Source organism: Peromyscus eremicus, chromosome 4, assembly GCF_949786415.1.
Source record: "Peromyscus eremicus chromosome 4, PerEre_H2_v1, whole genome shotgun sequence".
Classification (NCBI taxonomy): domain Eukaryota; kingdom Metazoa; phylum Chordata; class Mammalia; order Rodentia; family Cricetidae; genus Peromyscus; species Peromyscus eremicus.
Genome location: NC_081419.1, coordinates 55,329,760 through 55,355,311, shown reverse-complemented (window position 1 = coordinate 55,355,311; position 25,552 = coordinate 55,329,760). Strand labels below are relative to the sequence as shown.

General features: G+C 39.5%; 1 protein-coding gene across 4 annotated transcripts in view; it reads left to right on the top strand.

Moving 5' to 3' along the window:
• Positions 1-25,552, top strand: part of Ccdc141 (coiled-coil domain containing 141) — a 157,561-nt gene that overhangs the window by 30,067 nt on the left and 101,942 nt on the right. For all 4 annotated transcript variants that reach the window (XM_059260768.1, XM_059260767.1, XM_059260770.1 and 1 more), the window contains exons 3-5: positions 6,194-6,385; positions 10,091-10,199; positions 14,279-14,532. In XM_059260768.1, the coding sequence (XP_059116751.1) occupies positions 6,194-6,385; positions 10,091-10,199; positions 14,279-14,532 (555 nt within the window). The remainder of the gene's footprint in view (positions 1-6,193; positions 6,386-10,090; positions 10,200-14,278; positions 14,533-25,552) is intronic.

Sequence of the window (25,552 nt, the reverse complement as noted above, 5' to 3'; positions counted from 1 at the left end):
TGTTTATGTATCTAAAGAAGGAAAAACAATCAATCTTCAATGGAAAAATAAACTATTGCCTTAATAGGCCTTAATAATGAGGAAAAATGCATTTCTTTAATGCATGACAGATAATTGGATCTACCCCACACCTTTGCCATCTACAGGATAAGTCAATGGCATTTGCCTAACTTACAAAACTTTCTGGTTCAACTACAGTGGGAACAATAGTTGTTCTCTGGTCTTTCAATAAAGTCATGGATATCACAGGCTTCTCATTAATAGAACAACTAACTTTAAACCTTTGTGTGAGATGTTCCACATATAAAGCTCGATTTGGCTAGTCCTTGTACCTTGCAAATGTTCTCAGCCAGCAAGTATTCAATGTTTCTTATGTTAATGGATCTGTGGCTCTGAATCACAGAATTAGATGAGACTGTAGAAGCCACCTAGTCTGTGTTGTGGGTAGATGCTGACATCCCCCCATGACGGCGACTTGTAGAGTGATGTATTGAAACTCTTTGGACGCTTTCATATGAAACTTTGCTTTCCATCAGTATTTTATTCAGTAATGATTTGTCATTGAACAAAAGTCTCGTCATATTGATTGTTTAGCTTACTTCTTCACCACCACTCCCTTCCTCTCTACATATAAGATGCAAACAACAAATTCCTATCATTGATATATTAAACAATATTATCTCCATTGGACCAGTTGCCTATGTTGAAGGAGCTTTGTGGAAATTCCAGGCAGGAAGTTGTTAGAGAAGGGAGAGAGGAGGGGATGGGCATTATTTCAGGTCCAGGCCCAACTCTGTCCATGGCAGTCTGCAGCTCACAGCCGAAGAGGGAGGCTTCAGGAATTGCTGTCTGAGGTAGCTAATGCCTGGGCTGACTTCTAGCGTAGCTTCCTTGTGATTGGTGGAATGAGTCTTGCTGAGGTTATAGACACGAGAATAAGGTATTACCGTATTCTTTGGAAGGTAGGAAAGTATGGAGTAGTCCAGAGAGCCAGCTTCTACCATGTTAGGAAGATACACAGACAACACAGGGTAGGGGTGGTGAAGCACAGACCCCTCACTTCCTGGATGACAGCCCCTCACTTCCAGGATGACAGACCCCTCACTTCCTGAATGATTGTCACTTCAGGTGACAGAAGCTCTTTATAGTGCAATATGTATTTCCATTTCTCTGTCACTATTTTTGTTATTTTTACGAAGATAAATTACAAGTACAGACCTCTAGACATATCTTAGTTTTGGTTTAACCTGCTCGGCCTTTTATTCCTGAATTGTATATATTCGTCACAATTTTTTCTCATTTAATAATGTTAATTTGTTGTGTTAAGATTTTCCTACACTTTTTATAATCACTAGAATGATTGTTCAAATCATGTTCATAAGAACACCTATGAATAAGATGTTATGGAATAGATTAGATCCGTTTACTCTAAAAAAGAAATAACCTTAATATTGCGAACACTCATATTTTAGAATAATCACCATTGACTAATCATGTATGTGAGAAAAGATTAAAGACTTTAATACTTGAATGGACCACTTCTAAAATTCCCAAATTAGTTTGGCAATTTAAAAACTCTCAACTCAAAAGATGTTTTAGGAGCTGAGGGCTTTTTCGCTGTTTACTTAGGTTTTTTTTTTTTTTTTTTTTTTTTTTTTAACTTCGGAGGACTTTTGAATTGCTTGACAGAAAAAATAAGATTTGGTTTCAAGAAAATTCAGAAAATCAATATTCAGATACATCTGAAAAATAGAAAATTCAGATGGTATCTTCATTCTGACCCTGAAATGTCATGATTGATAACAAAAATACTTGGCAGTGTAGCCAGAATCCTGGTGACAGTAAGCTGAAATGCCTGTTAATTCGATGCTGATGTTTCTATAGATGGACACAGATAATTCACCTGTCAGCAAAGGGCCAGTCTTCTCTCAAAGTGGTCATTGATATGCATTGAATGACGGGCTTTTACCCAGACTTACTAGGAAAATTATTGGCATTTAGAAGAACAAGCAAAAGATGACTGCATAAATTGGTAGAGACCTTTGTGTCAGCACTAGTGGTGGAATTCTGATAATTACAGCATGCAACTGCTGTTCACCTTCATTGGCGAGAGACGCCCTAGACGTGCATAAAAAGGAACACGCACACGTCACCCTTGTCATCTCTACAGTCTTTGGCCCAAGCGAACTACATGTCCCAAATGCAACACTGTTCTCACATAGATCTCCTAAATTCATGGGCCAAATTTAACAATGCTGTTGGATTTGCCATGAAATCCAAATGCGATGATTTAAACTTTGCATGACACCTTGACATTTGCTACTTTTGTACATTTTAATTTTACATAAGTATGTTTACCATCCATATGAAAATGTTATAGAATTATTTTTATACATGAAATAATCATTCATCATAGAGAATACATTTATATTTATACATATAGTGATTATTTTATTATAGAGAATTAGTGAAAATTTGAAGAACAAAATTTTTTCCCAAAGTACGTTTTAAGTACACATTTTAAAAGAATTGTTGATGTTTGGGCTCACACTCACTTTTGGGTATTTATTATTGGTCCTTCAAATCATAAGTAGCTTTTTGTTACCTATGATGAGTATAGTAGTATTGACTTTATCCCTGCAAGAATCACAGTATGTCCTCACTCCAGTGGTTTTATAAGTGAATAATAATTAATTGATTATATTAATGAGAAGGTACCCATGAATATAAAAATAAAGATACCATCTAGCATTTGTTGACTGTTAATATCTGTCAGGTGCTATGCTGGGGACTCACCTGGATTACTCATTAGATCATCATAAGTTTATATAATCAATATTACTGTTGAAGGTTGACACATGCTGAGAAAAACTGGCTTATAAAATGTACAGGGTACTAAGTGGCGGGGTCAGCTTGTGGGCCTCAGGACTGGGTTATGGTGCTGGGAGTCAAACTTAGGGTTTTGTATATGCTCTACCACTTAGCTACGCTCCTAACCCTAACTCTAGCTCTGAGTCATTTGTTTATAGGGTGCCTGCCAAAAAAGGAGGCCTGATATATTATAGCTTTGCATTGTGACCAAAGGAAAAATGGTCTCCATCTCTGGAGGAATAATTAAGTGTGTGTTTTGGTTGTTGTTGTTGTTGTTGTTGAAAAGAGAATATCTTCATACATGAAAGATATTAATGCCTCAAAATTTTCTTCATGTGGAGTTCTGTTTCCACAGCATAAGAAAAAAATTAGTTCACTAATGAATATTAAAATAGAAATGTGGAAATATCATAGTATTACATGGTGAGGAAAAAGATCTTTATGCTATTTTCCAAAATGGACAATACACCAATCAAATTATCTCACCATTTACTTCCTGTCTGTTGTGATTCCTCAGGAAGTATATCATTACCCTTTGGGGTTGTGAGATATATTATTTTTGTGATGTGCCTGTGGTGCTTCCTGGTAGCTTTACTCCATCCTTTGCTCCAACTTTCTCAGTTTTCTTGCATCCAATTCTAAACCTCACTGTATCTTCCTAGCTCTTCTCTTTTCCCCACAATCTCTCCCATTTTCTGAGAAATTTTGTGATTTCCTTATCTATTCAGTTCAACTCTGTGAGGCCACCACCCTCGTACCTCCCACCAGTGACCACAAACCTGGAGAGCAGAATGGTTTCTTGTGATGGACTGTGCTCACCAAAGATCATTAGTGTCTAATATAATACCTGTTAATGCTGTCGGTACCCCGTCCACTCATACCCTTATGATACTTCTTCTACTTCATTGTTCTCAAACTGTGCTTCCCTGGGAATCCATAAATGTAGTCTCAGAGAGACTGATGGGCACTTAGGAGAATTTTGCCTTTTTGATGCTTATCATAAAGTCTTATAAGCGGATATATTTCAATGCTTCCACTTGCCTTTGTGCTTCAGTTTCACAATGGAGCAATGGAACATCGAATCTCAACTTGTTAGAAAGTGGTTTCTCATACTGAGGGTCCACAGCCTTCAGTCTGAGTTCCCGAGTTCTCTGGATTAGAAAACATTGTCCTACAGTATGGATATAGGCTGCACAAACAGCCCATCCCACAGGCCAGCTTGATCTTTGCATGCTTTCTGTGACTCTCATGCTGTGGCCCACAATGGGAATTGTATAGCACAAAAAGTCGCTGTCCTGGGAGTCAGTAGGCACTGCAGGTGAATCAAGAGCAAACTGAAATACATTGTCATCGATTGGTGCCAATCCTCTAGAGCACAGCCTAGTGCCTAGAGGTGCCAAAGCCTTGCGATGTTGATGCCCACTGAATCTACACACCATTAAGAATTGATCTTGTGAAAATGAGAGCAATCCACAGAGCTATAGACAAGGAACAAGACGTTAGATAGAGTGAAGATTATATTAACCCAACACTATTTGCAGTAGTTAAAGATGGAAAGCAGATTTGGAGTTTAACAATATGAGAATAATAAATAAATCATGGCATTGCATGTGATGTGGTACTTGCTACTAAAAAAATTTTCCTTTCGTACTGATTTCTGTTAAAGGTCAGAGATTAACCTTATATGTTTTGTTCTGTTTAAGAGTCACATGGTGGATATTTTAGGCTTCGTAGATGGTATTACCCCATGAGTTTTTACCCAAGCTCTGCTTTTGTGATGTAAAAACAGCCATAGATATGGAAATGAGTGTGGCTGTATATGAGTAAAACTTTATGGACCCTGAACTTTCAGTTATGCATATTTTTAAAAATGTTGAAATACATCTTAAAATGTTTTCTTTTAAAAATTATTCTTGGTAGTTTCATACACAAATTCAATGTATTTTGGCCATATCTACATCCAGTTCCCTCCTCGGACCCTCCCCTCCCCCACTTCATGTCTTCACTCTTTATTAGAACCCACTGAGTCCACTCAGTACTGGCAGTATGTAGTAGCCTTCTCTCAGATTCTGGGCACTAGTATAACACTGTCACGAGTTGAGGAATATCTGTATGCTACTTTTATAACCAGAAGAAACAGTTATGTTTTTGCTTGTGAGCCTAGCCTTTAATGGATGAGCCATCTCTCCAGCCCAGAAGAAACTGTTAATAATGGTTATATACTTGAAAGTAGTTTTAAAAAGTTAAGGCCCTAAATTCATTCAGGAGAGACAGTTGAGGGACAAGGAAGACCCACCATGCCAGTGTCTTGACCAATGGGGAAAAATTGTTTATACAAGTGAGCCATGTGTGGAATAAGGAGAGGCTTGTGACTAGAAGGGAGAGAATTCTAGGCCGAGTCAGGGATGATTATCTGTAGAGAAGAATATGGCAGAGTAAGTGGAAAGAGGTAAGAATAGAAGTAAAATCCTGTACTGAGGCCTGATTGGCTGACTGATTTTTTTTTTTTTTTTTTTTTTTTTGGTTTTTCGAGACAGGGTTTCTCTGTGTAGCTTTGCGCCTTTTCCTGGAACTCACTTGGTAGCCCAGGCTGGCCTCGAACTCATAGAGATCCGCCTGGCTCTGCCTCCCGAGTGCTGGGATTAAAGGCACGCGCCACCACCGCCCGGCGGCTGACTGGTTTTTATCTGCAAATCAGTCAGAAAGATTTGCAAGTTGCTGAGTGGTAGGATCCTGCTTTTGAGTTAGAAAGATCCACATGGCATTCCCACACAGAAGGGCTTGGGTGATGGGTGATGAAGAGCCTGGAGCAGGAGAGCAGGAGCGTGGCAAACCAGGGAGGAAGCCACGGTGTGAGGTGGAAGGAGGGAAGAGGCTGTGAAGAAGTGGCCTGCGTGACTGGACTGTCTGGGTCTGGGAACTGAAGGGAGCTGGAGTGGAAGAGATGAGACGGGAAAGGAAAGTCATCTTTTACGAAGCTTTCTGGGTGGTCAGGCGAGCAGTAGACCCGGTGTAGGGGGTATGAGGAGGTGCAGATATTGTGAGTTGGAGGAAGTTGCTGGATGTTTTGGTGAAGATTTTTCAGAAGAATTTAAAAAATCAGGGAAAAAAAACACAAAACCTATAGAGCATGTTTGTAGGTATAAGAGCAGAAATGTTCACTTGGAAGCAAGAGGAAATACGATTTGTGTTTATGAATTATAAATTATCATCTAGCCCTTCCTAGATCACATACAGTTTCAGATATCTGTGTTTAAGATGGGGTGCTTTGTTTTTACACTGGATGACACACTAACTGTACCTTTTGTTTTCCTGGACTTAGGCCTTGGAAGATCGTGTGTGGGAACTCTTACAGGAAGCAGACAGGACAGCGGAAGCTAACAAGGCTCAGAGTCAGGTGTATGATGCCATGGCCCAGACTCTGGGTGAAGCATGGGCAACCCTGGTCTCCATGCTTGAGAGAAGAAGGGAGCTCCTTGGGCTGACTTCTGAGTTTTTTGAAAGTGCTCTGGAGGTTGGTGTTTCAAGAACATTTGTTCTCCAAATCAATACAAATAACTAGCACATTGAAAAACGTTTGGCTTCCTAAAACACAGGTTGTGCGCATGTTCAAAATGGCAGAGTGACCGGGAGATATGCAATACACTTAGCATTATTTTGGAAAAAAATACAATTAATATTTGAAATATAGATCATCAGTCACTTAAATATAGTTGAGTGGAACTCTTTGTCACTTTGATCTAGTTCCCTCTTTAGAAGATAGTAACGTACTCATGGAATCTGATTACTCTTACTGTACAGTTATTAGGGAATGCTGATGTGGAGGATTTTATTGACTAAAAGTCAGGGGTTAAAATTTCTCCTGCTCACCTGAAAAATCTATTACACAGTATTTCGTAGGATGTTTGACTTGTAAACACAGCATTTCGTAGAGTATTTTCCTAAGGGATATAGGTGAATTTCTATAGTTTAAACCTATTAAAATGAAAATAAAGGAAGAAAAAGGCCCTAGACTTCATAAGGTTTACTGTTCTTGGCGGCAGTGTGAACCTGGGACAATAGGGCCTACCACGAGGTGGACTAAGGTCTCCTACAATGACCACCTTTACCCAGAGCATCAAACAGTTTATACTACGAGGGTCAAGAGTCACCTGAATGAAGTATATAATCACAAGGACAAGCGGCACATGTTTTCCCTAGAGCTATATGAATAACAGCTGAAGTAAAGTCCCTTCTATCTGCCATACCTGGGAGTAGCAGGAAGCCATATCCTGGGGACAAGTCTGTGTTCTGAAGAAACTGAGGTCACAACACTTGTGTCTTGTGTCCTGGCGTTTTCTCACAAGTACTCAGAAATCTCACACAGCTCCACTCTTGGACTGTGTTTTGACACAGATGATGAATAGCTACTGAATTCCTTCTGTAATTTTTCTTTCGTTTTTATTTATTTTACTTTTTTTTTGGTCTTTATGGAGGTTTTTGATTTCAAAACGTAAAACAAAAAGATTTCAATAGATGTATATTTTTTGTAAGACACTTCTTGGAAATTTTACATTTTAACTCCTCTGGGCAGTGGCAGCATGCTCTTGCTGGTGACCAAGTGCTACTTCACTGTGCTAAAACACTAGCTTCAAAAACCCTGATGTTCTTAGGAGGGAGATTCAAGAGTTAAATCCGGAATAATGAAGGCGAGAAGATTAGTAACAGAACATAAAACTTGAGGTGGACCATCTCATGCACCATGAACTCATTTAGAAGAGGAACAAAAGCGATACTGTAGCTTTCAAGATTCACATGTCACAGCTTGACACCAAAGCTCTGCTCATCTATAGACCGTGTCTTGGGTGTGGGGCGTTCCTTATAAGACCTCATTTCTTGGAAGAAGAAATAAGACAGCTAAAACGCACTCACAGAAGCCAAATTACAGCCCTCGCTGATTCATCCCATCTTAGTAGGAAGGGTATAAATGTCACTGGCTTTGAAACTCAGCGCTCCTGAGCACAGCAAATGATCTTTTCCTGACATTAGGCTCAATATTTGTTTCTTGGTGTTTTTTAGTGTAAATGCTAGCTAATTTTCTCTGTGATGTGGAAATTACATCCAGATATTCTAAGGAGTAGAAGGAAATACTAAGCCAAATCAGATCAACAAGGCACTCTTGTCCACACACTTGAGTGAGCTTTTATTGGATCTAGGGAAATGACTAAATAGGTCTATATTAGCCTGCTTCCCATTCCATGAACCACTCACACTAAGTGGAATCAGGGTCCCACATAATCTGCAGACTGCTTCTCTATGGTAAAGCAATTTTCACCAATGATAAAGATGATGAAATTAATTTTAACTCAGTTTAAATTTCCATTGCCAATTCCACTCTGTACAAACTTCAGAAAGAAGGAGAAAAGCATAAGTTTTAGACAGGAAAAAAATTCACAAGATAAGAGTTAATAAATCAAGGAATTTTTAGAATCTCTTTTGTTTACAGTTGAAACAATTTTGAGTAAGAAACTGAAATAGAGATATAAACTATACCATGGCTATAAGCTGTCTGCAATGTTCTACTGGAGATCAACAAATAACCTATGGGGGTTTTCTTCTTTTGAAGATTCTTTTGGAATGATAGCTTTAAAAATCAGTTCTCAGAATCTGAATGAAGGAGAGATGTGAACACTTGTGTGTATGTAATCCCCTATAACTAACCATGCCAGACTTTAGAGTTCTAAGAGATGTTATGATGAGTTGGTTGGTGGTTATTATAGGATAGCAGCTGGCTGCTAGGTTTAACTGCCACATGAGGGTCTTCTCAGTCACTGCTGTGATTTGAGAACAATGCAGCTGAGTATGAGTGACCAGTGTCCATTAGCTTGTCCTACAAGATAGCAGAGGGGACAGGCTCACCAGTCGCCTCTCATCATTCCATACCACTTAGAACTGCATTTTCTGCAGCTGTTGTCATAGTCAAAATGTGATACATCCTCTTAGTCAACGGATTTCATTAAGTATTAGCAATCACCAAATTCAAAGACAATACTTTAGAAAAAGCAAAACCTGAAGTCAAGTGCAGTGGGGGGGGGGGGCTTCTTTGTCTTTCTCATGGATACTTTGCCTTTATTGTTTTATTCTAAACCAAACCCTAAGGTGAACATTTTACCATGCTCTTTACAAACTATAACCTTCGCTGAACCTTGGTGCAAAAACATACCAGCTGTATGCCACCATGGGGACACAGTAATAGAATATTTAACAATGCTTTGCTCCCACCTAAAATTTATGTTCAAGATTATCCCCCTGGGGATTTTTTCCCGACTTTAAATATCTTTTCATCTCAAATTTACTTGAAGGAAAAATTTCAGAAAATGAAATTGATCGTATTGGCCACCATTGGCGTGTTGTACACCCTCCTTTGAAATGGAGAATGTTCCAATTTTCATGTCGGCTTCAGCCAATCCCATTTTTATTTATACAAATGAGGCACAAATACTATTGACACAATTCAAATAAGGTTGGCAATTAAAGCTTCAAAAGCTAAAGCTTGCCTCCACTCCCTCATCTCTGATCACACTCCCTCTTATAAAATTAACAAGTTGACACATTTATTTTTAGATCCCATCTCTTCTCCCTTTACATGTGTGTCTGAGTGTGTTTTCTTTGATGATATTAGACTGTTATTCACAGACATCTATGTTCTATGTCTAAGTTTAAACACACAGAGGAAAAAAAAACACACAACATTTAATTAGATTTTCTCTAAGTTAAATTTACTTGTGAGTTTATAGATTATTGGTTAGCCAATCTTTGGTTGATTTTTGTCAGCAAGTTTTCTGGCTATTCTCTGAGAACCTACCTTAGAGTATTGATAGTTACTGAGTTTTTGGCTATAGAGAAAATAAAATCTATAAAAGATAAAATTGGCTGAAAAACTTACTAGATATTTAAACATGAACAAGATGGTTTATTTTAGCATACATAATATGTTTCTAGTTAGAAAAGAAATAAAAATGGAGGGGAAACCATGGCATTTTATAAATTTAGTACATGTAAATACATGCATACTATCCTAGATTAGAACATGCTAACACACAGATGTGTTATATTGAGTCCCCTCATATTGTTTCAGCTAGATCATTAACGTGTGAGAACAATCCATAAATAAAATAAAGTATTCCATTGGTTTTTTTTTTTTATCATTTTCACATCTTTCCCTGTGTTTTTTTCATAGTTTGCTATAAAAATAGACCAAGCTGAAGCTTTCCTGCAGAATCCTCATGAGTTTGAGAGCGTGGAGACTTTACAGTCACTTCTTCAGCTTCATGACCGCCATGCCAAAGGCAAGAAATGGTTATAGATTCTTGTGAATGGCAGTATTTGGAGATTTTCTGCTGTTATACTTTAGTTTGTTTGAAAAAAAGATGAGCAAAGCTTTGCATTTGGCCACTTTCTCAAAGAAAGCATTAGCTGTAAGTAGCGCTAGGGGAAGGTAGAGGACCTGCAGGAAGTTTAGCTGTAGGTATTGTACATCATCATCCTTGAGGACAGAGGGTGCCTCTCTCCTGTTCAGCCCTCCATCCTCAGCATCCAATTTACCCCTCCATCCCCAGCATCCGGTTTACCCCTCTATCCCCAGCATCCAATTTACCCCTCCATCCCCAGCATCTGGTTTACCCCTCATCCCTAGCATCCGGTTTACCCCTCCATCCCCAGCATTTGGTGTACCCTCCATCCCCAGCATCCAGTTTACCCCTCCATCCCCAGCATCCGGTTTACCCCTCCATCCCCAGCATCCGGTTTACCTCTCCATCCCCAGCATCCGGTTTACCCCTCCATCCCCAGCATCCGGTTTACCCTCCATCCCCAGCGTCCAGCATCTCACAAGCTGCACAGTACCGTGGACCCTTAAGCTACACTCACTGACTGAATTCAGTAGTGTTCCATCTAAGGGTAGATAAATGCAAACCAACCTTGAAACATCATCTGTGTAGAAGGAAAACACCATCATTACAGTGAAAAAGAATGGGAAATTTTTCTAGATAAAAGTCCAATAAAACATTATGCAGAATATTTTCAACTCTCTCAGAGTATCTATTAGCAATGGTTGAATTGTTAGAGAATAGTTTATATGCCAGGTCTTCACCACAAGAATCTTGGGAGTAGCCTGACTGCTGTAGGGAAAATAATGTAAATAAATGGGTGAGTGAAGTTTCCTGCTTTTTTGTAATGTATTTTTTTTTTTTTAAATCTGAACTGGGTCTGAGTAAAATGGCTTCATAGATTTGTCACAAATTTTGATATTGTTTGTTTTGTTTTATTTTGTTTTTTATAGACAAAGAATGTCTCTATGTAGCCTTTGTCACTTTTAAATTGACTTTGACCCCCAAAAAGTTTGGTTATGCTAGAAAAGTAGAACATGGATAAAGTAATAAAGTATATTTTTAAAGACACACACACTTTATATTGCTCTCCAAAATCTCTATAAAATAGCTCTTCATTATTAATCACTTGCTACAAGTTTCCAAAAATAAAGTAATTAATAACAGTCTTTCCAGTGTAAATTTTTATGGCAGCCAACCATGTGTATAGATGTATTTTTTCCTGATGATTTGTCCGTCACACCTGTCACTACAAGATCTAAACTGTAACAGAAGATTCAGCACTAAAGCATCAGCTGGCTGTTCTGACACAGCAGCCATTATCTAGCAGGTCCCCTGGGGCTGAGCTGAATCACTTAAAATTCCTGATAGGGGACTGGAAGAGAATCGAGTCCTGTGACCATGACGGGTTTTATGATCTCAAGTCAATCTCCCCCGGCCAACATGATTATCCCACGGCAACTTTACTCATGGAGTTTCACCCTGTAGAAGTGGGGACTTTCCCATAAATATTTGGAGCTGGAAGAGGAGACAGTGTTTATATTCCTCCTTCTGCTTCTGCTGGCTTCTTCAAATTTAACAGGATCAGTGACACAATAAGCCAGCTGACACAGATGCACACTGCTTTTTAGAGGAAGCCTGAGGCTATACTGCTCTGGCATCCCGCTGACAATGGACTTAGGCCTTACTTTTTAGTGTAATCTTTGAGAGTCTACCAAGCTTCCTCTTGGGTTGACAAGATGGATAAAATGCTGGCTGAACACAGGGAGCATACTTTGTCTTTGGTGACATGAGTCTTGGGATGTTTTTAAGCCTCTCTGTGTGATACTTGAAGGATTGTAGGGGGCAGTGATCAGAAGAACTGGATCCTAATGAATAATGCCCAATGGTGGCTTCAAGAGCCTTGTTTTTATAAAATGGGAGTTATACTAATCAGCCGATTAGTGGGATGTGGTTAAGATGATATGATTTGAAGTGCATATTAATGAATGAAATTTCTGATTGCTAGTCAAGGGCTTTGTATCTATCATCATCATTAAATTTAAGGGAATAAAATATGAGTTGGCAGTTCTAATAAAATTCTGAGTTGTTGAGCAGTTTAGTGGTACAAAAGTGAATGTCATGATGACAAAATACAGCTGGAAGCTATGACGAAACAGCCCCAATTGTCCCCTTTCTACTTTAGCATCACCTGTGTGACCACTGGGTCTCATGGCTTAGGTCAGATAGGGTGACTGGTTGAGGTTTCTGCCTTCCAGAATGTTCCACCAGAGTAGAATGCCTTAGATAGCTGAAGGCTAACATAGACTCAACTGTCTTCTCTCCTTTTGATCTAACCTTGGCTTGTTAGTATTTCTCCACAAAACAGTTTCCTGATTACTTTCCAATATTCTCTTTTGAATTTAGTGACATATAATAACATTTCTGAAACAGTTCCTGGTGAGGAACCCAGGGTCCTGTCATCATATTGCACTGGGGTTAGTGGTAAGGGCTGTTATTAGGCAAATAACCATACACACAGCTGTAATATTATAGCCAAGATAAGAGTTATGAATGAAAGTAATGTTGCACTATGAAAATGCTTAATAGGAGTATTTAGTTTATTCTTTAAGGAACTGACAACTGATAGGGCTGAAATGTGAGTAGATAGAGGTTCTAGAGATAAAGGGAATTGAAGTGAACGGCATCCTTGACAGAGGAAGTAGGGGAGAACAGAGATGCAGGAGAAAATATAGATGTATGAAGAATTTACAGAGGTAAGATTGAGGCTTTTGGAAAAAGAAGACCGAAATTAGGTCATGTCAGATGTGATAATCTACTTTAAGGAATCTAGCCATTAATTTTAAGGCAAAGAAGCCATTGTTGAGTGAGGAAGGGAGGAAAAATGGGAGGGTGATATAGAGAAGGGAAGAGAGGAATAGGTGGAGGGAGGTAGAAATAGGTAGAGGAATATGGAGAAGAGGGAGAGAGAGACAAAGTGCTGTATATGTCTCCTAAGGAGATGTAGACAGATGCTTGCTCATCTTAGATAGGGCACTGGTGATAGACTAAAGAAAATATTCCTCCATTCAGTTGGTGAAACAATAAGTCTACTGGGGTTACTTACAGAAGCATGGATGACTCAAAGGCAGCAGCATCTCCTAGGACTACACCCCAGCATGGGTGATGACTCATGAAAGTGAGTTCCTGGAGCTCTCTGCAGTTTGCAGGAAGATGTACTGAGAAGACTCTTGCTTGATAATTGTTAATAGCTCACGTAATCCTGGGTGGGGAGGAGGTTATGGATCTTATGAGCTTTTGGATCTTGTAAGTTTAGTGAGCTTCCTGGACCTCATAAGTATTTTAGCTTCCAGAGTCTTAGAAGCCTTCCTCCTCTCTTCAGGAAGGAGTGTTTCAATTTGGGGGAAATACCACATACCACAACGTGGGGGAAATACCACATACTACAACATGTGTTTAAAAAGATCTCAGTGGGTCAATGTGAAGAATTGATGAGTGGGTTAGAGGGGATGCTATCAAGAGTGGGTCACACAAGTCCAGGTACTGACACTTCCATCATGGGTTGGAGAGAAGTAGATGGATGCAGGAAGTGGGAAGGGAGTGTAAAATAGACAAGTCACTGAAGGTGAGATAAGGGGAGGGGTGTATCACAGATGATTCCTGGTTCTATTCCTGGCTTGTGGAGGCTGAACATACTCTTAACTGTTTCTCCGACTAATACTCAAGTGTTGATCTTCAAAGCACTGCTCTCAACTCCTACCCGTCAATACTCTTTGCTTCTGGGGGTTCTTCAGTTCTTAGAATTTAAATCCCCTTTCTATAATACACAATACAATCACTACAGAGGTTGTTAACTGGTGATCAATTTAAAAGACATACGTGTTTGATCACATGGGATTTAAAAAAAAACATACAAATACATTTAAGTTCTTTTCAATGTAGCTTATCATTAATGTTACACATATAAATTATATGAAGAATGCCAATACAACTACACAAATGCTCATTACTACATTTTTTTCTTTCTAATTTTCTTTTAGAACTCTTAGAAAGATCCCTAGTCCTTTTAAACAAAAGTCAACAACTCTCCGACTTCATAGAAAAATTCAAGTGTGATGGATCTGATATGAATTCTGAGCTGATTCAGGGAGCTCAGAGCAGCTGTCTGAAGATCGACAGCCTCCTTGAACTTCTACAAGACAGGAGAAGGCAGTTGGTCAAGTACTTGCAGCAACAGCGGCAGGAACTGGCTCAGGTTCTACAGTTGTGTCTGTGGGACCAACAAGAAAACCAGGTAACACAAGCAGGCATTGGGTGAAGTCTTGGCCTTGACCAGTTGTATGGACTAGTGATGTTCTGGAACAGCATCACGATTGCCATGGTTGAATCTGTTAATGGTTAACCTAAAAGCATTTTCTCTTAACTATAATCTGGTTTTCCCAAGTAAGCATGCATATGAAAATGAAGATTCTCATCTCTTTATAATATTAACATTATAAGCTTGAAAATTATGTTATTTGAAAATAACTGTGTTATATCATTGAATTTGCATTCTCCCTTTTAGATCATTACTAAGGGTCTTGTTTTTCCTTTAAATTCTGAAATATGAATTATGGTTTCCTGGGGTGCTGGAAAGATGTGTGGAATTGTGCTACATTGCTACTGATTTCATTTAAAACAGTCCGTAGTGCAAAATAGAGACAGCATTCCTGGAAGAGTGGTCAGGTACCAGTGGGAAAAGGTAGAGCATTGCCTGGTGTCTGGATGTTCTTGGTTATAGGGGTTTGGGACCCCCTGGGTTTGCAGACTCAGTAGAACTCATTATTCAGATTGTAGGTACATCATAATCATTTAAGCTAAAAGTGGGACAGGCCTGAATCAAATGGTTGGTATAGTTCCTGCAACATTTCTATTTGCTCCAATCCCATTCTCACATATGTGTAAACTAAGTGACTGGAAATCATATGGAGGCAGCTCTCCTGATCAGGATGCCTAGGAGGGGGATCTTTCCAAGTTTCCCATTTCTCTGATGCAAACTGGAAGACAGACATATAGCTGGAACTGTATGCCGGTTCTTATTGTAAGCTGAAAAAGAAGATTTAATGTCTAACATTTTGATTTACTTACTGAGTACCTACTATGTGCTGTGCCCTACTACGAGTGTTGCAGATACACACAAGTCAGCATCTCTTTGCTTTGCGAATTTTCTTCTGTTGTATTTCTCAGTTTTTGAACTATTGGTATTTGGTGGTAGGCAACTCTTGCTCTGGAGGAGGGTGCTTGGTACATACTAGGAAGTAGAATCTCTGATGTTTACCACCCTATTTTGAGCTTAACACCCTCAGTTAGGACATCTAAAATGTCACCAGAATTTGTAAGATGTAACCCAGCATGCAAAACCATTGTCACTTGAGAACTACTAGACTGTATGATGGGCAAGTCATAAAATAAGTGATCAGTGACAAGTGCTATTTAAAAATCCAATGAGACATGAATGTTGGCAAGTGTTGCTCTATTAATCAGACAGGCCTCTTGCAGGAGGTGGCAATAGATTGAAGGTGCCAGTGTAGATCCCTCCTGTCACATATTCTACCTGTGTTCTGTTGCCTCCTTCTCCAGGCATCATCCTCTTCTGGCATCTTCTGCCTGGGCTCTGCTGGCTCCCGCCTGCTTCTGATGATATACCTGCAGGCTTCTCTTTTCCAGATCCTATCTTTATCCCCATCCCACTTCACATGTGTGTTACTTAAGGTGCAGTCATACTGCACAGTCATCTTTCAGTGATGACAGTGGTATACCAAGAGGGAATTGATACCCAGATGAGAATCTACTCAAAATTGTCAATTAAGCGAGTGTTCCTAGGTTCTTTGTCTTCCTATCACAAGCAGGTCCATTATAGCTATGCTCTTCCTTCCCGCATTCCTCTTCCCATTCTCTATTTACCCTCTCTGCCATTCAGTTCTCTCCTAGTTCTGATTCTGGTCTCATGTTCCCAGAGCAACTGTCTCTTTAAGGGAATGTCTCACTGATCTCTTTCTTTTTAGGTTCAGAGTCAAACCCCTGACTCTGATGCTTCCAAGAACAGACTAAAAACTCTTCTCGTTCTCATGTACAGGGGGTTGTTGCTCACTCAGCTTAATGCCGAGACCTGTTCTCTCCAGAAAGAAGACTCATCTAGGAGGATTTTCCCAAGCATAGAACAATTGCCTCACTAATGAAAACATAGCCATAAGAGGTGTTAACTTTTGTATTTGAGCTGATAATTTTGCCTTCCTGACTGCAAAACTAATCAGTCACTCAAATTCCTGCAGTATAAAAAGATATCAGAATTCAGAAAATTCTAGATAACAATATTCTAGTTTATCTACATACTAAAGAAAAATCAAAATATCTTGACTGAGATGTTTGGTGATAGTTAAAGTCAGGTTTTATAGAAGGTTTCTGACTTGATGAATTCTGACTTAATGAAGCCTTTCCCTTTCTCCCTCTCCTTTCCCTCCTTCCCTTTCTTGTTTAAAAGAGTGAGGTGCTTTTGGAGGTTGCTTTTGGAAAGACACCATTCATCTTTTAGGGAAGTTTTCAGTTGGTAGGGAAATTGAGCACAAAGTAGAGATTTCCCATGCACCCCACCCCAGCAAGCATATTATCAGCATCCTCTGCCCGAAGAGGACTTTAGTTCTGCTAATGTTCTTACATTAAGACATCATTATCATCCAGGGTACTATACTCACTAGGGTCCAGTCTCAGTGTTGTATATCGCGTGAATATGGACAGATGTATAATGGTGGGTCTCTGTCATTATAATTCCATGCAGAATAACTTGACTGCCCCCTCAAGTCCTTTGATCTCTGCTCATTTATCCCTCCCTCCCCAGCCATGTACACTGATCTGTTTTACTTAGTCTTGTTGGAACCTCCATTGTGTAGTTTTCACACAAACTTAACCTTTCAACCCTGTAATAAGCAATTAAGTTTCTTCCCTATCTTTGTGTGGCTCGATAGCTCATGTCTGTCTAGGGCTGACTAATATCCCATTGTCTGCCATTACAACTGTTTACCCATCCGTTCAGTTACTAAGGAGCATTTTAGTTGCTTCCAGGTTTTGTCAAGTGTGAATAAACAGCCATGTGTAGGTTTTAGTGTCAAGCTAGATTTCAGCTCATTTGAATAAGTAACAAGGAGCATGTGTTGGACAGTGTGCTTAGAATATGTTTAACTGTCATCTAAGTTAGCTGTGCATCCCTCCAGCAATGAACAAAATTGCTATGTTCCACATCTCTGCCTGCAGTAGATTCTCTCCGAGTTTTGAATTCTGGCCTTTCCAGTAAGTGTACAGTAGTATTTCATTGTAGGACCTTATCTCTAAACTGAGGAATAATACAAATTCAGAGAGTCATTCTAATAACAACATGCAATAGCATGCATGAACTTATAATATAATACTCATCCTCTGCAGAGATGATCAACACACATTGCTTTCTCCACTTGGTTAAACTAGCATGAATTCCTTCCCCAGGTTTGGTGTTAGTGATGCTACACATGCTGGGGGCCCCTATGGTCCCCATTGTTGGATGCCCTATAGGCATAGTCATTACATATACAGCCATATACATTCATGGAGAAGGTGATGGAGCTTTCATTTGTACTCCCTTCCTAACAGTCCTGAAACAAACTAATATAATTATTGTATAAGAATAAACACTGCTTAAATATACCTCATTGATGAGTAAGATAGTCTTCATCTTAAATACAAAATGTAGACTTGTACTCTGAAAACAGTCCATGGTGCACTTTCTCTTGCCAACTGCAGTACAGCAGCGAGAGCAATTAATAATAATCATTCTTTGTGCTTGCAAGAACACACATCCTAAGGCCAGACTTCTGGATGGGTTTAAATTATGGCTCTACCATTTATCAGCTGAGGAACTGAGCAGTTATTTAAATTCTCTGAAGTTCTGTTATCTCTAAAAAGGTGTGTAATAATAGTAATTGCCTCAAGTCTTATGACCAAGTGAGCTCTTCAATGTCAAGTACTCGGGACAGTCCCAGGCACATAGTGACGGCCATATCAGAACAGTGCTTTTTGTCATTGTACCCGAGAGGGAGAGAGTTGGCCCAACATGTTACCTCCGCTACCCAGCTGAGGTAAGGATTGGTCTTGGATTGAAGGCCAAACTTGTTACTTATTTTGGATTCATAAAAGTACAGTCAAGCCACTTTTAACATCTTACTAGCCATACTCATTCATAGGCATTCAATTACATGTTTTTTTAAAGACGGTATTTTCTTAGCTTATTACATAATAATTCTCATTTGTTGGAAGTGTGGGGCCCACTGTTCTCTCAGATGATTACTGTGACATACAGCTGCCACTTTTGAACTTTTATTCTAGCATGGGTCTAGTCACAACCATGAACATTTTTTTAGTTAAATATAGAAAAATATAAGCAAAACTAAACCAGCTCACCTATATATTCTATATTGTAATAATGACTTTTATGACTTTGACCAAATAATAGACATATCCTTGGGTCAAAAGTAGAATAAGAAATTGGGTTAATCTATGATATTGGTTGTAATACAATTTAAACAGTGTCTTATTGGTGAGGAGGTAGAGTCTCTTCAGTTTCTTGATGCTGTAAACAGTAATTAAGCGTGCAGCATTGATTGTTATATAAACAAGCAAATATTTTCAGTCTAACTAGACATTAACATAGAATAATTCTCTTATGAGATTTTCAACTTTCTGGATGTTCTGTTCACAGTTTTGTGGATGATATAGTGATAAAATTGGCTGCACAGACACCAGATTAAGAGAAATTGCTAGTGATTAGTGGTAGGATTGTGATATTCCTGTAGAGTCCACCTGATAATTCTGGAACATGGTGGACACACTTCATAGGAGGAGAAGACTTGTCCATTCTGTGCTTGTTTTGTGGAGTGAAAGGACTATGAACAGATACATTAATGGACAGCAGCTCTGTCAGTCCTTCTAACCACTTGAGAAGAAGGGAAATGACATGAAGAATCAGAATAAAAACTATGGATAAATACTAATACAGATGTCAGCATGTCTGATGCATCTTCTCCCCCCAAGGATTATTTGAGACAATTGATACTTCTATGACTCTCAGTGCTTGTGGCCTGATGCTTTTGAAAAGATCAGTTAATTCTCTTTGGGGAAAGAAATGTAATGAGCAGCATGTTAGCAACTAACGCTGTGCATTATTTACAGAGAACAGTAAATGAAAACGGAGTGTTTCCCTGTCTTATTTGCGATGTGATCATCTGGAAAGCATAGTCTCAGAGTGCTCTTCCTTCATCACTGGTTTTCCTACGTAAAGTAACGCACGTGTGTTTCAGACCGACAGACGAGCAAACTGCCCTTTCTTCTCAGCTAGAGCAGCATCTTAGTTTGCAGATAATATGCTTCATTAATGAAAATCAGGAGCAGCTTGGAGTATTTTGTGCATAATTAATTATCTTGGCAAGAAGATTTATGAATGTAATTTTTCTCAATTGTTCCAATCAGGCATAAGTGAGGCAAACAAATATATTAAAACTAAGTTATTCATGGCCTCTTTATGCAAGGCAATGTCAAGGACATTTAGGAGGATTAAGACTGAGGCAGACATCTGCCTTTACTGCATGTTTTCACCTATGTGTATATGTACATATATGTATACATGCCTTTACAGGGAGGGGAGAATAACAGGATTCACCGGGAGGGTTTTATGGTTCATAATTTGAGTAGAGTGTACACCATCATCAAACACTATATTCCTGTCAACTATATCTCAAATGTCACCAGAGATGACCCATAGAAGTCTAGCTTCCATGGCTGTAGTCTTGTGTCTCTGAGGCATCTGCAAAATTTTAGTGTATATAAACACATGCTTCTGCTTGTGTATGTGTTTTCTGGTACATGCGCCACTTTCTCATTTACTTTGGAGTCTGAATGAATGACCAGCTTAAATTAATATGAGATAGCATAAGAAGGGTTAAGAAAGAAATTAAAAAATCCTTCTTTAAATGTAGCTTTTGAACACTGTCTGCTATAAGGCAAAAAATGGGTTGGGGAGCAGGGGAGGGTTATAATTAGCTTGATGATATTGGAATCTGGGAGTTTGTTCCAATAGCAGACATAAATAACGATCCATATGTATTATAAAACATCATAGAATTTTATTTTGACACCTTAGCTATGTCTAGAATTCTTTCTCAGGCATGCCAGCAGGAAATACAGAGTCTCTTAATGTTTATAGGAGATTCTTGCAATTCTGAAAGTAATAGACATGTTTGCTAATTAGAATGCATGCCAATCATCATTGCTTGCAGTGGCCCTGCAGGACAAGGGCCACAGCACAGGGAATCTGGTGCAGCAGGCATGGTTACCTATCCAGGCTTACATACTTACTACCAAAGTTATTGGGCAGTTATTACCCTCTGTCTTACTTTCCTTAGTGCAAAATGAGGCTAATAATGGTAGCCATCTATTCACTTGTTATAAAAATAAAGTCATACTCATATAAAATATATAAATGCTTAGAACACAATTTGATATATAAATATTCAGCAAATCCTCAAGTGTCCACTATGTTACTGTGTGTCATTTTTGAGCTGTATTAAGCACTGGCACACAGCTGCACTTTAGCCAGATCCCAGCTAACTGTCTAAACTGCTGGAGGAGTTAGTCTCTTCTGGTGGGCATGAGAACAGATGCAATGGGTATCCAGCCCAGTGCAAAGTCAACCCATCCTGAGAAGTAATTAAAAATCAACTTCTATTGCTGTTAAGAGACATCATGACCAAGGGAAACTTAGAAAAGAAAGCCTTGAATTGGGGCCTTGCTTACAGTTTCAGAGGGTGAGTCCGTGACCATCAGGGCAGGGATTGTGGCCACAGGCAGGAATAGTGTTGGAGCAGTAGCTGAGAGCTTACATCTGACCCACAGGAACTACAGGGGGCCTAGGGCTGGTCTTGGCCCTGGCTTTTGAAAACTCAAAGCCTATCCCCAGTGGTAAACCACCTCCAACAAGATCACGCTTCCTAATCCTTCACACACTGTTTCACCTACTGGGAATGAACCTGGTTCTGCACCTGGGTAGTTGTAGAGTTGGTCAACCTGCCAGCTCTCCCATCTTGGCCAGGAGGGTGAGCTCTCCAGCATTGCCCTGGCTAGTTCAAGGCAGGAGCTGATGGAGAGGCCATGGAGGATTTTGCTTACTGGCTTGCTCCCCATGGCTTGTTCAGTGTGCTTTCTTACAGAACCCAAGACCACCAGCCCAGGGATGGCAACACCTACAGTGGACTGGGCCCTCCCCAAGAAAATGCTCTACAGGCTGACATGCAGCCCAATCACATGGAGACATTTTTTTTAAATTGAGAGTCTCTCCTCTCAGATGACGATAGCTTGTGTCAAGTTGACGTAAACAATCCAGCAGAGTGTTACTAAGTTGTATCTAAAATGCTGTACCTTAGATACCTTTTGCACTGTTATTAATACTTCATAGGACTCTGCTCCCTTTCTTGAATAAAGAGTTCTTTCCATTTCTCAGAATTTTCCCACAATGAGCTAGAGGCAATATTGGAAATACAATTTAGGTCTAGAGACTTTTTATTCATTGGACTAAGCAGCTTCCTGCTATCAAGTAGTTGGAGTTAAAGAACCTGCCTAAAAACAAACAAACAAACAAAAAACCAAACAAACACACACACACACAATTTGAGGGCAATGTAGAAAGGAAGGGGCCCTTAGGGTCATTTTTGAGATACAGATGTGAAAAGACATTATATGCTAATATAAACAGAATAATCAAGTAGATGGCATTTTAGTTTCAATTTTAGACAGGATTATCTGTGAAGCTGCTTATAAAGTAACCAGATTTCCTGGTGACAAACAGTCCAACTGTCTGCCACCTATCAACAGATCCCTAAGATTGATGATCTGAGGATATAGTGATAGTTTCCTGCTGACTTCAGTAATTCAAGAAAGGCTTCCAAATTCTGTAAAAGAATGTGACTTTTGTCCTCCTCAAACCTGAAACTAGACCTCCAGATAACAGGTCCAATAATTGTATCAGTCCAAAAATGTTTCTAAAAAAATAGAAACTCAATATAATCTTAGCAATGTTAGAAGAGAGCATTGCACCAAATCTAGTTTTGAATGTCATAATTGATTTCATGGTGATTCCACAATCAGGCACAACTGGGAAAAAGCGGTTGAGACTATCTCGTTCTGCTGCATGGGCAGGTTTTATTTATAGCCAAGGGAAAAAAGTGACCTGTAGAAAATGCAAGACCTTCTACAGAAATGTCTGGACTATCACTCATATCTGTCTTATTTGAATGGTTGGCTTCTTGTGGTTGGCCAAAACACAGTTACAAGTAGAGGTGAGACTGTTTGCACACATAGTTATGATCCTCTACATATGGAGAAGCCAGTTGAGGCCAGGTGACTCATTGTCACAGCAATGATTCTTCAGCTCCCAAATCCCGTGGTGCAGAATCAGCACTCTGGCTCTTTCACCTCTTCTAACATACATCACACCTGACAGAGAAGGTGTGTTTCTCTCATCTCTTCTAACATCACACCTGATGGGGAAGGTGTGTTTCTCTGGCTCTATCACCTCTTCTAACACACATCACACCTGATGGAGAAGGTGGGTTTCTCTGGCTCTATCACCGCTTCTAACACACATCACCATCTTACGGGGCAGGTAGATTTCTCTATTCTCATTGTCTCATTAAGCACAGAGCACATTTGACCAGATTGCCTAATACAAGATAAAGACCATTATAGCTCTCTCTGCTATAAGCAAAAGAAAGAAAAATCAAAGTAAATATTAAAACTGTGACACTGACTATAATTGCAAATATGGCATTTCTGACAGTTGGATAGGAACTGTCAAAAATGCTTGGGATGAGGAAGATAAAAAGTGATGCACTTTTTATTCTTCATCATTTTTTTAAAGTTTTTTTTTTTTTTTTGTCTTAATAGTAACTGGTTCTGTGCCAAGAACTGTACTGTACTAGGAAGAGAAAACCAAAATAATTTGAAGACATTATTATTTTTTACATGCATTTCTATTAAGATGGTTGGAATTTCTTTTTGCTTGCTCATCTCTCCTAGAATAGTTTTAAATTAAGATAAGCCTCATCTCAGTTTGTAGGACAAATTGCCGAGGGGAGAAACATGGCTCATGGCAGTGTGGTGCAGGGCTTCTGGACTTCACAGCCCTTCTCCTGCCTTGCTTCCAGACCTTTTCATCTTTGACCTTCACCACAGGACATTGCCTACTGCTTGTGTCCTCCATGTTTCAGACTGTGAGTCGTTTGCAAGATAGAATTCTCGGTCTGTGTGCTGTCTGTCACCTCTGCCCACGGCTGTCTCGTCCTCTCTGTCTCTGACAGCTTGCCTCACGCTTCTATGATCTCCTCTAACTGTAGTTTCTGTTGAGCCCCCGATGGTACTTTCATGTTAGAATCAGACCCTATGACCCCAGCCCTGCCTTACAGGTTTTGTTTTAAGAATGTTCATAAACACAGGCTTCTCCAGAATCCTTTGTTTCAGTAGAAGGATGGGATGGGAAGGGAAGGGAAGTGCTGGATCAGGAAGCATGGAGTCTGACCATGGCCTTAACTCCTCCCAACTGACTTTCTTCTTTGCTGGCTGCATGAACTTGGGCATATATAAATTACAGTCTCATGTCTATTTCATCATTTGTTGTCTCAGTGCAGGAAGAGGGTGGACATTGGCTGAGGTAACATTACAAGGTGCATAGAGAAGCGATGGGAAGCTCACCACCCTCTCCTCTTACTTTCTTCCTTTGTTTCTTTTGGTAGGAGTGCTTGGGAGAATGTTCCATTAATACTAGCCCTCCCGTGTCCAAGGCTTGCAGACACTTACAGCATTCTTCAACTTCCCTTCAGTCTGGTCCACTCCTCCTTCCTTCAATGCTTGCACACCTTCGGTTCCCTGGTGTAAAGCACCACACCTCCTCCAATCAAAGAAAGGATTTTTTTTTAAGCTGATGAACATCTCTGCTGCTTCTGCTGTCCCTAGAAAGCTATCTTCCAATGCTTAGCTGATGAGCTCAACTTCTGCAGAAAGCTCCCCAGATCTTCTTCCTCACCCCCATCTGGAAGTCCCCAAATGTTTGCTGACTGATACTTCACTCCACCCTTCCTGGTTGTGCTATTTAAACTCCCCCTAGTTAAATCTGAGTCAGTCTTCAAATTTAGATTTAACAACTAAAGATATTTTGAATTCCCTTGACTAGCATAGCCAGCCAAAGGAAATATAATGCAATGGATGCACATGATTTTAAATATCCCAGTGGCCACTAGAGGAGTAAAAAAAGAAGGCTTTAAGAAGTCACATAAGGAGTGAAAAATAATATAACTCAACGTATCCAAATATAATTTTGATGATAGTGTACACAAAATTCCAAAGAGATATTTGCACTTTTTAAAATACTGAAAGCCCACAATTTCTGATATGCAGTTTATATTCATAGTGATAGTACTTTTACTATTAGGTTAGACTAATCATAGTCCAGCTAGTATGCTGGTGGTGGCTACTCTATTGGGCAGTGCAAGTCTACTTGGCAGAATTTTTCTGACTTCTTCAGTTTTCTAGATAATTCTTAATTTTCATCAACATCCCAGTTCGTTCGTTCTTTCTTTCTTTCTTTCTTTCTTTCTTTCTTTCTTTCTTTCTTTCTTTCTTTCTTTCTTTCTCTTTGTTGACCTGCTTCTGTCTCTCCTCATCTCCTGATGGCTATCTCAGCCACCCAAAAGATCTGCCCTATATAGTCTCTGATTTAATCCTGCCTCTTCTAAAGACATAGAAGTCATGATAACCATTCAAGTGATCATAAGTACATGAGTTGAGTCAAGCTAGATGGTAGGGACTGAGAAGGATGAGGAAAAGTTTTCATTTCTCCCTGTATCCTACTGACTGATACTCAGAACCAATTTCCAGTGTGTTCTCTGAGTGTTTTTTGTTCTCTCTTCCTTCCCTCATGCCTCTTTTGTGACACTATTCTACAGAGGTGCCTATTGGCTGGACTCATCACTCAGGCTCTTTGGACAGCAACTGATGCAATTTAAAAGCTTATAAAAAGAACCCTCGGAATAGCTGTGCAGCTGTCTGTAGTAACGACTTGTGGGATGTAATGAATGATTGAATAAGTATCAGAGTATTGTGGTGAATTCTCTTGTGGTTATTTAGAGTGTCTTGTTTTAGCCCGAGAAGGACTCTAAGCCTGATTTGTATGTATCCCACAGCACAGGTGGTAAACCTGATCCAAG